The sequence below is a fragment of the Mus caroli genome, unplaced genomic scaffold, assembly GCF_978045245.1.
Source record: "Mus caroli unplaced genomic scaffold, Mus_caroli_1 scaffold_6, whole genome shotgun sequence".
NCBI classification, from domain to species: Eukaryota; Metazoa; Chordata; class Mammalia; order Rodentia; family Muridae; genus Mus; species Mus caroli.
The window spans coordinates 74,521,417-74,534,548 of record NW_028227261.1 but is presented as its reverse complement, the minus strand read 5'-3'; the positions used below and the strand labels follow the sequence as shown (position 1 = coordinate 74,534,548).

General features: G+C 41.7%; 1 protein-coding gene across 1 annotated transcript; it reads right to left on the bottom strand.

Moving 5' to 3' along the window:
* Nucleotides 1-717: 717 nt before the first annotated feature.
* On the bottom strand, nt 718-1,626 carry LOC147004267 (igE-binding protein-like). Its single transcript, XM_085839525.1, has one exon. It carries the CDS (start codon nt 1,624-1,626, stop codon nt 718-720), a length of 909 nt encoding a protein of 302 aa, XP_085695651.1.
* Nucleotides 1,627-13,132: the final 11,506 nt, after the last annotated feature.

Here is a 13,132-nt window from a genome sequence, read left to right as displayed (position 1 = left end):
AGTGCAATGGATCCATAAATCTGCGGGATGCTAGAGCAGAGCAAACCAAGACTTGCCAATTACTATTTTAGCATGGATAACCAAATTTCAGGGGAGGCCCCTTGTTCAATGGCCACAAGTACTTGAGTGATCACGACCTTGTCACGTTTCTGTTGAGATCTGAGTTTGCAAACCAACCACAACACAAACACCATCCCACAACATAAGGCTGTGCCAAACAATATAACCCCCACCCACTCCTTAAAATAAGAAAATGCAGAGGTAAGCCAAGAGGTAAAATTGCCAACAATGATGGGTTCTATTCGAATTCCATTAAGGCTTAAAATCTGGCATTAGATGTAAAGAATTGAGGAAACACCCAAATGCGTCAACGGCATGTTTTCAGGAACACAGACCTCTTCAGTTCTCACTAGCAGGAGCACTTCCAGCCACAGGAACATCCACGTCCTCACAGCTCTGCTTGTTTTGAATTGCTCTGGTCAGCCGTTCTGGGACCCACAGCTGTTGTCGATGATCCTGAGGAAACACAAACAGACCCTCTCTCCCAAACCAATTGAGAGCGCTCCTCTCTTACCTGATTCAGTGCCTCACTGTCTCTCTGGAGTTCTGCAACACCGTCAACACAGGTGGGCAATGATTTCCACACATTATGGCAATCTGATTCACCTGTTCACACACCTGCACTGGATATCCTGTCTGTTGTTGTGCAAGGCGACCTCAACCAAGCAGCATATCCCTATCCCATGCTGGATTTCCTGCAGCAGAGTTAGCCGCTGCCTGTTCATTTGCAAATTCAATAAGGAAGGCTTTCCAATCTAAATACTGTCCCGTATTAGTGAGCACAGCCTTTGCCACCATTTGCCAGTCTCCCAGAGTCATGGCCAAAGTAGCAAGTATTTCGACTTGAGATAAAGTAAAATTGGCACTAACTCCATAATTACTGACCGACTCGGCACATTCTTTGATCTGTATGTGCTCCGCAGACGCGTGAGCGCGTCCTCCATCTGCTGCCTCAAAGATAGGAAACATCTGCTGTAATTTTTGCTGCTCGTCTCGAGGGATAAAAGTATCTGAGCAAAAATTTTCCACATAAGGTGGAGGGGCACTGGGGCCTGAAGACTGAACAAGGACCTGACCCTTGCTTCCATTCTTTTTGGACTTCCTCTGTGATTCGCTAGGCCATCTTTCATCAGGATGATATCTCTCTTCCTCATAACGAGCTGCTTCCTCCTCCAAATCTTCCTCATCAGTGGGACTAAGCTCCTCACTTGAATCTGAACCATCAAGTCCCAGAGCCTCAAGTTCCTTTATCGGATAAAGGCTCTTCTTTTTGGGGTCCTCTTCCCCCCAGCACCTCTCCTCTCTCTTCTCTCCTGGGGCGTCCTTTCCCCGTTCTCTCACTTCCTCGGATCCAGGGTCCGTGGAAGGGCCTTTTTTCTTAGGTATACCCTTTTTTCTTTGAGCTCCTAATCTTTTACCCCGCTCTGTTTCTGACAGGCTGTCTTGAACCTCCTCCAGCAATCCCTGTCCTGCTTTCATTATAAGGAAAAGGATAAGTGCCGCAAGAACAATTACGAAGGCTTCCACTGCCCCTTCTAGTTGTGGAGAAAGACCAGAACCAAACATGCCTCTCTGAGCTTACCTTGAAAAACTAACCTGACTGTAGTTCTGAATCCGCCCCTCGAATGGAGTGTCTCCTCGGCGCTGGAGATAATAAGGCAGTCCCGGGTTTCGGTGCCACTACTCGCGCGGTATTGTCTCACAAGCAAGAACACACACACGAACAACTGGATCCTTCTGCTGCTGCTAGCTTCAGCATGAAGCTAGCTTCAGCATGAAGAGGAAGACTCTGAGCCCCAAAAAGGTGCTGCTTATATACACCTCAGTGCAGCATGTCCACACCTGATTGGCTGCTTGCTCAGCACACCCCAGGATGGACAGTGACTTGGCTAAAACACACTCTTGCACATGCGCATATTGCTTGTTTACCAGTTAGGCCATGTAGGCACAGCGGAAAATGGCGCCATCTTGTAATGGCGATTGCAGATTGATAGGGAAGGCTTACCACATAAATGTACCATGTTTTCTGTATCCATTCCTCTGTTGAGGGGCATCTGGGTTCTTTCCAGCTTCTGACTACTATAAATAAGGCTGCTATGAACATAGTGGAGCATGTGAAAATGGACAATTTTCTAGACAGATATCAAATATCAAAGATAAATCAGGACCAGATAAACTATCTATACACTCCCATAACCTCTAAAGAAATAGAAGCAGTCATAGAGCCCAGATGCCCCTCAACAAAGGAATGGATACAGAAAATGTGGTACATTTACACAATGGAGTACTACTCAGCTATTAAAAAGAATGAATTTATGAAATTCCTAGGCAAATGGATGGACCTGGAGGGCATCATCCTGAGTGAGGTAACCCAATCACAAAGGAACTCACACAATATGTACTCACTGATAAGTGGATACTAGCCCAGAAACTTAGGAAACCCAAGATATAAGATACAATTTGCAAAACGCATGAAACTCAAGAAGAATGAAGACCAAAGTGTGGACACTGTGCCCCTTCTTAGAATTGGGGACAAAACACCCATGGAAAGAGTTACAGAGACAAAATTTGGAGCTGTGACGAAAGGATGGACCATCTAGTGATTGCCATAATCAGCTTCCAAACGCTGACACCATTGCATACACTAGCAAGATTTTGCTAAAAGGACCCAGATATAGCTGTCTCTTGTGAGACTATGCCGGGGCCTAGCAAACACAGAAGTGGATGCTCATAGTCAGCTATTGGTTGGATCACAGGGCTCCCAAAGGAGGAACTAGAGAAAAGTACCCAAGGAGCTAAAGGGAACTGCAACCCTATAGGTGGAACAACAATATGAACTAAGCAGTACTCCGGAGCTCTTGACTCTAGCTGCATACGTATCAAAAGATGGTCTAGTCGGCCATCACTGGAAAGAGAGGCCCATTGGACTTGCAAACTTTATATGCTCCAGTACAGGGGAACGCCAGGGCCAAAAAGTGGGAGTGGGTGGGTAAGGGAGTGGGTGGGAGGGTATGGGGGACTTTTGGGATAGCATTGGAAATGTAAATGAGGAAAATACCTAATAATTTTTTTTTTTAAAAAAGAAAAGAAAAAAAAAGACTTAAAAAAAAAAGCCTCCCAATTAAAACAAGCCCAGGACCTGATGGTTTTAGTGCAGTATTCTATCAGAATTTCAAAGACCTAACACCAATACTCTTTAAACTCTTCCACAAAATAGAAACAGAAGGAACACTACCAAATTTGTTATATGAAGCCACAATTAATGAAACCACACAAAGACCCAACAAAGAAAGAGAACTTTAGAACAATTTCCTTTATGAATATTAATGCAAAAATACACAAAAAATTTGCCAACCAAAATCAAGAACAAATCAATAAGATCATTCACCACAATCAAGTAGGTTTCTTCCCAGGGATCCAGCATAAACAAACTCAAAGAAAAAGAAACCACATGATCATTTCAATAGATTCTGAAAAAGCATTTGGCAAAATTCAACAAACATCTTGGAAAGAACAGGAATTCATGGCCCATATCTAAACATAATAAAAGCAAGGTACAGCAAACCAGTAGCCAACATCAAACTAAATGGAAATTTGAAACAATCCCACTAAAATCAGGGACTATCTATTTCATATAGTACTTGAAGTTCTAGCTAGAGCAATTAGACAACAAAAGGAGGTCAAAGGGATACAGATTAAAAGGAATAAGTCAAATATCACTATTTGCAGATGAAATGATAGTGTACTTAAGTGACCCCAAAAACTCCACCAGAGAACTCCTACATCTGCTAAAAAAAACTTCAGCAATGTGGCCAGATATAAAATTAACTCAAACAAATCAGTATCCTTCCTATATTCAAAGGATAAACAGGTTGAGGAAGAAATTAGGGAGACAACACCCTTCACAATAGTCACAAACAATATAAAGTATCTTGGTGTGACTCTAACCAAACAAGTGAAAGATTTGTATGACAAGAACTTCAATTCACTGAAAAACAAATTGAAGATGATCTCAGAAGATGGAAAGATCTCCCATGCTCATGGATTGGCAGGATTAATATAGTAAAAATGGCAATCTTGCCAAAAGCAATCTACAGATTCAATGTAATTCCCATAAAAATTCCAACTCAATTCTTCATAGAGTTATAAAGAGCAATTCTCAAATTCATCTGTAATAACAAATAACTCAGGATAGTGAAACCTTTTCTCAACAATAAAAAATCTTCTAGGGGAATTAGCATTCTGGACCTTAAACTCTGGTACAGAGCAATAGTGATAAAAACTGCATGGTGGGCCGGGCAGTGATAGCACACACCTTTAATCCCAGCACTTGGGATGCAGAGGCAGGCAGATTTGTGAGTTTGAGGCCAACCTGGTCTACAAAGTGAGTTCCAGGAAAGCCAGGGCTATACAGAGAAACCCTGTCTCAAAAAACCCCCCACTACCACCACCAACAAACTTCATGGTATTGGTACAATGACAGGCAGGTAGATCAGTGGAATAGAATTGAAGACCCAGAAATGAACCCACACACCTATGGTCACTTGGTCTTTGACAAAGGAGCTAAAACCAACAGTTGAAAAGAGACAGTCTTTTCAACAAGTGGTGCTGGTTCACCTGGCAGTTAGCATGCAGAAATGCAACTTGATCCATTATTATCTCCTTGTACAAAGCTCAAGTCCAAGTGGATCAAGGACTTTCACATAAAACAAGATACACTGAAAATAATAGAAAAAAAAAAGTGCGGGAGAGCCCCAGGCACATGGGCAAGGGAAAATTTCCTAAACAGAACACCAATAGGTTATCTTCCATGACCAAGCATTGACAATGTGACTTCATAAAATTACAGAGCTTTTGTAAGGCAAAGGACACTATCAATAGGGCAACATGTCAATCCACAGATTGGTAAAAGCTCTTTACCAACCCTACATCCAATAGAGGGCTAATATCTAATATATACAAAAAACTCAAGAAGTTAGACACCAGAGAACCAAATAACCCTATTTAAAATGGGGTACAGAGATAAAGAATTCTGAACTGAGGAATACCAAATGGCTGAGAAGCACCTAAAGAAAATGTGAAACTTCTTCAGTCATCAGGGAAATGCAAAATGCAAATCAAAACAACCCAGAGATACTACCTCACACCAGTCAGAATGTCTAAGATAAAAAACTCAGGTGACAGCAGATGCTGGCAAGGATGTGGAGAAAGGACACTCTTCTACTGCTGATGGGATCACAAGCTGGTACAAACACTCTGGAAATCAGTTTGGTGGTTCCTCAGAAAATTGGACCCAGCTATACCACTCGTGGGCATATACCCAGAAGATGTTCCAACTGGTAATGTTCCAACACATGCTCCACTATGTTCATAGCAGCCTTATTTATAATAGCCAGAAGCTGCAAAGAACCCAGATGTCTCTCAAAGAGGAATGGCTACAGATAATGTGGTACATTTACTCAATGGAGTATATTCAGCTATAAAGACAATGAATTTATGAAATTTTTAGGCAAATGGATGGAACTAGAAAATATCATCCTGAGTGGGGTAACCAAATCACAAAAGAACACACATGGTATACACTCACTGATAAGTGGATATTAGCACAGAAGCTCAGAATACCCAAGATACAGTTCTCATACCAAATGAAGCTCAAGAAGAAGGAAGACCGAAGTGTGGATACTTTGGTCCTTCTTAGAAGGGGGAACAAAATACCCTTGGGTGAACATACAGAGACAAAATGTAGATAATAGACTGAAGGAAAGACCATCCAGAGACCACCCCACCTGAGGATCCATCCCGTATATAGTCATAAACCCACACACTATTGTGGATGCCAACAAGTGCTTCCTGACAGGAGACTGATATAGCTGTCTTATGAGAGGCTCTGCGAGTGCCTGACAAATAAGAGGTGGATGCTCTCAGCCAACCATTGTACTGAGCACAGGGTCCCCAAGGGAGGAGCTAGAGAAAGGACCCAAGGAGCTGAAGGGTTTTGCAGGCCCATAGGAGGAACAACTATATGAACCAACCAATACCCCCCAGAGGTCCCCCGGATTAAACCACCAACCAAAGAGATGGAGGGACCCATGACTCCAGCTGTATATGTAGCAATGGATTGCCTTGTTGGACATCAATGGGAGGAGAGGTCTTTGGTCCTGAGAAGGTTTGATGCCCCAGTTTAGGGGGAAAAAGTGGGAGTGGGTAGATTGGTGAGCAGGGAGAGGATGGATAAGATAGTGAGTTTTTGGAGGGGAAACCAGGAAATGGGTTAACACTTGAAATGTAAATAGAGAAAATATCTAATAAAAAAAAGAAACTCAAAAAAATTCCACTAGGAAATCCCTAAAGCTGATAAACACTACCAGCCTACCAGTAAAGTGGCTGGATACAAGATTAACTCAAAAATTCTATCAGCAACTGTCCTATATACAAATGACAAAGGGACTGAGAGAAAATCAGGAAAGTACCCTTTACAGTTGCCTCAAAGGAACAAAATATTACCAAACAAAAATGTATGCTAAAATATTCAAATCTTTGAAGAAAGAAATTGAAAAGATATCAGAAGATGAATAGATCTCCCATTTACATAGATCCATAGAACTAATAGTAAAAATGACCATCCTACCAAAACCAATTTAAAGATTCAACAAAATTCCAACACAATTTTTACAGACCTTAAAGGAACAATTCTCAACTTCATATGGAAAAACAAAAACCCAGTATAACAATCCTATTCATTATCGGAGGTATCACCATCCCTGATTTTCAGTTGCACTACAGAGCTCTAGTAATAAAAACAGCATGGTATTTATACAGGAGCAGACATGTTGATCAATGGAATTGAATTAAAGAGCCAGACATAAATTCACACATCTGTGCCCTGGACCAGCTTCTGCCTTAGCCTACTTGCCCTTGGAGGTTAGAGGTAAGGTGGGATGGAATCAATGGCACCGACTACAGGAGCAGGTGAGAATGTCTTTGTAGTGTGAGACCCCAACTTAAAGCGTTTCTCCCTGAAATGTAAAGCCCCTAAAACATTCCCCCAAGCTCGTTTTCCCTAATCTCTAAAAATACAGCCAGAAAGAAGCTCTTTGTTCTCTATAGCCAGCAAACAGCTTGTTGTTGTTGTTGTTGTTGTTTCAATACCTTACAATCAGAGATGCGATAATTGTAAAAAGACATAGCCAGGCACTTGCCTAGCTCCCTGTGCCAAGGACACCCCTCCCTCCCTCCCCTCGCCCCACCCTCCCTCCCCATTAGAGAAGAGCTGTAGCCCAACTCCTCCCAGCTCCTCCCAACTCTCCTTCCAACTCCTCCCAATTCCTCAGCTAGCTGTTAAAAGCCCCCTACTGTTACTGCTCTGGGTCGAACTCCCCTGCCCTGCATGGAGGAAGGAGTCTGCCCTCACCTAGCTGATAAATAAAGCCTCTTGCAGTTTGCATCAGGTGTGGTTTTCTCTTGAGTCATTGGGGTACCAGCAAGCTCATCCCGGGACTTAAGCGGAGGCCCAGCTTTGGGGGTCTTACGGTAGCAAGCTCCTTTGAATGCTGCTTGTAAGCTCCTTCAATATCCTCTACCTTCACCCACATGGGTCCCAAGAAAGCATCTCTTCCAAACAGCAGTTCCCAATTGGCTGGTATTGGCTGCATCAACAATCCATGGTCTCTCAGGCAGTCTTCAATTAGGTCCTCATTCAGGAAATTGCCTTTGTTTATGCAGTGACAGCCACCCCTCATTCCTCCTAAACATGAACACTTGATTTATTTTTTCATACAGAAGCCAGGAATATATCTAGAGAAAAGAAAGCATCTTCCACAAATGGTGCTGGTCTAACTGGATGTTGGTATGTAGAAGAATGCAAATATATCCATATCTATCACCATGCACAAAATCCAAGTCCAAGTGGATCAGAGATCTTAACATAAAACCAGATACACTGAACCTGATAGAAGAGAATGTAGGGAAAAGCTTTGAATGGATTAGCACAGGAGACAACTTCCTAAAAAGAACTCTGATCACACTAGGCACTAACAAATCAACAATTCATAAATGGCACCTTATGAAAGTGAAACATTTCTATAAATCAAAGGACACTATCAATAGGACGAAACAGCAGCCTCCACCCCAGAATGGGCAAAGATCTGAAAACTAAATGGGGCCCCATTGCTGAGGGCAACATCCACAAAGCTCATTGAATGCAGAGAGGTCAAGCTGGTACATGTATGGAATTTTCACTCCTACATTCTTGTCTCACCGGCATGAGAAAATACCTCTAGGATATGTAAAGAGAAACCCGGACACCAACCCATCCGCAAAATCCCATGACCTATAATCTGTCTTACCTTCAAGATGTTCTGGAGCCATGATGGCAACAAAATTGTGGGAGCGGGCAACCAATGTTTGTTTAAGTTGAAGCCCATGCCATGAGAGGGAGCCCATACCCTGAGCTAGCTGGATGGCCAGAAAGAGGCACTGAGATTCTGAGGGACCTGATGGGAACCCCAAATCTGGACGCTCTCTCCCTATAATGTCTGATCTTGGGTCTCTGCACCTGCTTCCATCTGCTGCTGGAGGAAGCCTCTCTGATAACAACTGGAGAGGGCACTGGATGTGATGGAAGACACCAGAAGAACATGGCCTACCAAATCAACTAAGCAGGGCTCCCATGAGCTCACATAGAGAAGATAAGCCTGGAGCCTGCATGGACCTTCACCAGGTACTCTGTGTATATGTTATGACTGTTAGCTTGGTGGTTGGTTTTTTTGTTTGATTATTGGTTTGTTTGTTTATTTGCTTGTTTTACTTTTATTTTTATTTTATTTTGTGTGGGGGGAGAGTCCTAATGGGGGGGGCAGGTATATCTCTGAATCTTTTGTCAGCTCTTGGGATCACAACCCAATAAGTGTGGGTTTGCCTTGTCTAGCCTCTATATGAGGGATTTTTGCCTTGATTGTTGTATCTCGTTTTGTTTAGTTTAGTGGTCATCTCTTGGAGGCCTGATTTTATCTGAAGAGAAAATGGAATGGGAGGATGTGTATCTAGGAGAGGGAAGAAGTGGAATGGGGGCCAGGGAGGAGTAGAAGGAGGGAAACTGTGGCTGGGATGTACAGTATGAGAGAAGAATCTATTTTTAATAATTTAAAAATGTTCCTTGTATTTGGACTGTAAGAATGACTTCAAGGAGAGGGATATAGAACATGGCTTACAAATAAACATATCATTATACCTCATAACGCTGGGAAATTTCAATGCTAAAATTTCAGCTCGAAGTGAATTTACCTCATACTAGTTTTTCATGATAGTAGGATTTTACGATAGTATTTTCTTTACCTCAGTCACTTTTCCAGATTGAACATTTAGTGGTTAATAAGGCAGGCTGTGGTGCCCGGCTGGGCAAAATTACTACTTACCAAGTCGGCACACAAAAATAACTATACTATTTAAATGTTCTTTTGAAGAAACTATGAACTATGAACACTTATTTACTGGAAGTCCAACCTGATGTGAGGGAAGGATCTGAAGGCCTCCTGTGCACATAGTGTTTAATTTGATTTTTATGTGAATTAGGACCAGCCATTAACTGAGTGAAGGAAGGAAAGGAAACACACTCTAGCCAGAGAGCTAGCTGCTGGGAAATTATGGGTGGCCTGATGTCCCCGAAGCACAGCATTTTCCTTTTCTTTTGTTTCCTGGTGTAGCATTAGCAGCTTGCAGAGAGCCAGTCGGACAGCAGATGTTCCGCAAGCATGTGTTGGATAAAGAGATGACTATGTTTTAGGATGGTTCTAAAGTAAACAGATGAGCCAAAGGGATTGGGTTGGAGAAACCCTTTAAACAGTGATCAGATAGAAGGAAATGACAAACAGATTTTAAAAAGGAACCAAGGAAGTTAAGGTATTGATAAGTTTATCAAGTTGTGAAATAGATAAACTCTGTTTAGAATATCAGTTCCCATACTGCAGCAATCTATCAGAGTGGGGAGGTCCACAGATTACAACCGGATGGCTTCTACTGTAGTGTACAACTCTAAGTAACAGATTATCCTTTGTAGAAAAGACCTTATTCTTGGCAATTCTGTACGCCTCGGAGTAAACCTTAGTACTCATTGCTGATGAGTGGGAAGGGATTGGGTAGCAGGGCTTAGCTTTTGTTCAGTCTGGCAGTGTGACCACTGACCAAGACAGAGAGTTATTATTGCATAATTCTTAAGTCACATTACTGGATTGTTTTGCTTGGCCAGAAATTAAAAGCTTAGCACAGACTCACTGTGGTGAGTGATCTAGGACTTGCCCCTTTCCTTTTCTATGACAGCATTGTCCTTGCTAAACAGTCACCACACCCAGAGTCAATTTTCTGAGTGAATTAAGCCTATGCAATAGAAAGACAAGGAAAATTGGAACCTTGCTTAAATTATTGTTTGTTCTTTCAGACTTTATAATCATCTAAATGAAAATTTGCTGTTTTAACCATCTAATCTCGCTGTCTCTGAGGGAACACGGTATAATTTAAAATATTTATTTTGTTAATTAGTATTCTTTACCTTTCACATGAAATAAACTGGAAATAGCCCTATACAATGCCATTATTGTCATCCATAAAATAAGTAAAGAACAACAGTGGCTCTTAACTCTTTCCTTGATGAGGCATAGCTCATGCAGTAACCATTGACCGGAAGATCCTGAAAGCATGAATGGACTGAATCTGTTTTTAACTCATCTTCATCCATTTCACTGGGTCTCATACATATTAAGTTGCTATTAATACTCTGTTTCCTTTTAAAACTACTTAAAAATTTCTGTCCTTTATTTTGTATAAGATACTAAACTCCCACATTCAAATTTTCAAATCAAATGTATATGTGTGTGTGTGTGTGTGTGTGTGTGGCACGGGATACAAAAAGGTAATGAGATGAATATGACTACAGTACAGAGCTCTCAAAAATTGAAGATAATAAATATAAACTTTAAAAGGAGTATCTAGGACCCTGCCAGGCTGTTTTTGTATCTGGGCTTTGAGAATTTCTGTCCCAAACTCTCTGTCACGAAATGATGAGAGGATTTCATTTTAAGTAGGGGACATGATAAGAAATCCTACACATACATCATCACCCCTAGAACTTAAGAAGCCCCTAGAACTTAATAAGTTTTTAGGAATGTTTGTAGTCCTGCTGCTGGTACCATTAATCTTACAGAATAACATGGGTTCTTACCAGTAAGGAAATAGATACACTGTTGAAAGTCATACAACAAACACCAGGAAACTCCCTCTAGCAACAGGAGGTGGTTTTGAGTGGAAAACTATTAAATTACAAAATAAGGCAGAGTGTGGATGTTTTGCAAATCCACCAAGTAAGGCAACACAAGTTAATTCCAGCATTTGGTAGAACAAAAATAATACCACAAAAAAAACAGAGCAAAGGACAAAAATACAGCAAACAGAGCAAAGGATGCCCCAGGACCTCCACAGTGCTGGTATGTGGTGGCCTACAGAAGCAGCTCTCTCTCTCTCTCTCTCTCTCTCTCTCTCTCTCTCTCTCTCTCTCTCTCTCTCCCTATGGGACACCCCAGTGAGTTTCTAAAACTTTAGCCTCAACGTGAGTTTCAGAGACCACTCAGAGAATGACATCAACAGGGCTTTCTTTTATTATTCTTTATTGACAAAAATGACAAAGGAGGTTTTTTAAGAACCTCACAGTTCTTTGGGAAGTTTCTTCATAAATAGTCAATGAAGCAGAACAACTTCATAACCATAAAAGTTGGCAAGTTGCCCTGATAAAAATTGTTACCATATTTAATAAACTCTGGGGTAGTCGGGTTAATCAAGTTGCAAGAAAATGTCACTCTCTTAAAGGAAATATTAGCTTTAAATAAGCTGAATTGGTATTAGATAAGTCACTGGCAGAATTGAAACCCAATACCTAGTTTGTAATACCCTGTGGCAGATACGTCAGCTAAAATCCCAGTGGTTTGGCTGTCCTCTGTAAGAGACACAGTTAATATGAAAATTCTCAATAGCACCTGCTTAGCATGTTTGCCTCCACGCACGACTTCCAGGTTCTTTGTAAGTTTGCCAAGTATTTTCAAATGAGTCCCCTGGGAAAATGACCTATCAGTAATTTTCGGGGCATTTTCTCAGGCTGAGAGGAGTCCTTTGATCACACTGATGGAGCCTGCACTTCCGAGTTTCTGAGTACAGAGGAACCTTATGCTTGTGCAGCTAGGCAGAGCTGTGTGCCAGCACTGGGTGTTTTTCTGCCTTACTAAAGCTAAAAGCTGGATCTCTGATCTGCAGGGTGGGGAAACATCTTGGTGCTTCAAAACCACATTTAGGCCCTTTTCAGTTGCCTCTTTTGAAATGCCAGTGCTGTGCTCATTCCCACTCCCTATCTCAATTGCACCCTCCTCTCTTCTCAGCCAATCCTTCCTCTCACACTCTACCCAACATTTACATCAAGTGATAGATTATTCAGACAGGAATATCTTCTTCCTTTCATTGGACATAAACTCTGATAGCATGTAAAAAACCATTTAGAGTGTTACTTCAAAGTATCAAGTCCTATGAAGGCAGAGAACAGAAGGCAATTCACGTCAGGAAATCTTGGGAGGCAAAGCTGCTTGCTCCTGGTAGTGTTAGGTTTCATGGAGGGCACAAGTTCTGCTAATTAAGATGAAAGAAAAACCTGGATGCCGGTGACACTCTTTCCTGCTAGGCTGAAGAGCAAATCTGTCATGATAACTCTAGCTTTCCTTTCACTGGGTCTAATTTCCAGATTGAATTACTGGGTGTTTTTGTGCCTTTGCATTGCAAATAAATCAATGTTATACGTAAGAAAAAATTTTTTTCAACGGTTTGACTCTTGTCTATCATAACAGTATTGAGAACTGGTGTCCCAACCAGTGAAATGTGGCTATTTTTATTTTAGAGAAAAATTCCACACATCAGTTCTGTGAGGAAAAGACCTGGTGTCTGAATGAGGAAATTTACACTTTGCAGGAGTTAGGGAGCTAAGAGAAATATTACCACCAGGCTGTGTGGACAGTGGCGTCTGCTAGATTCACATGAGCAAGGA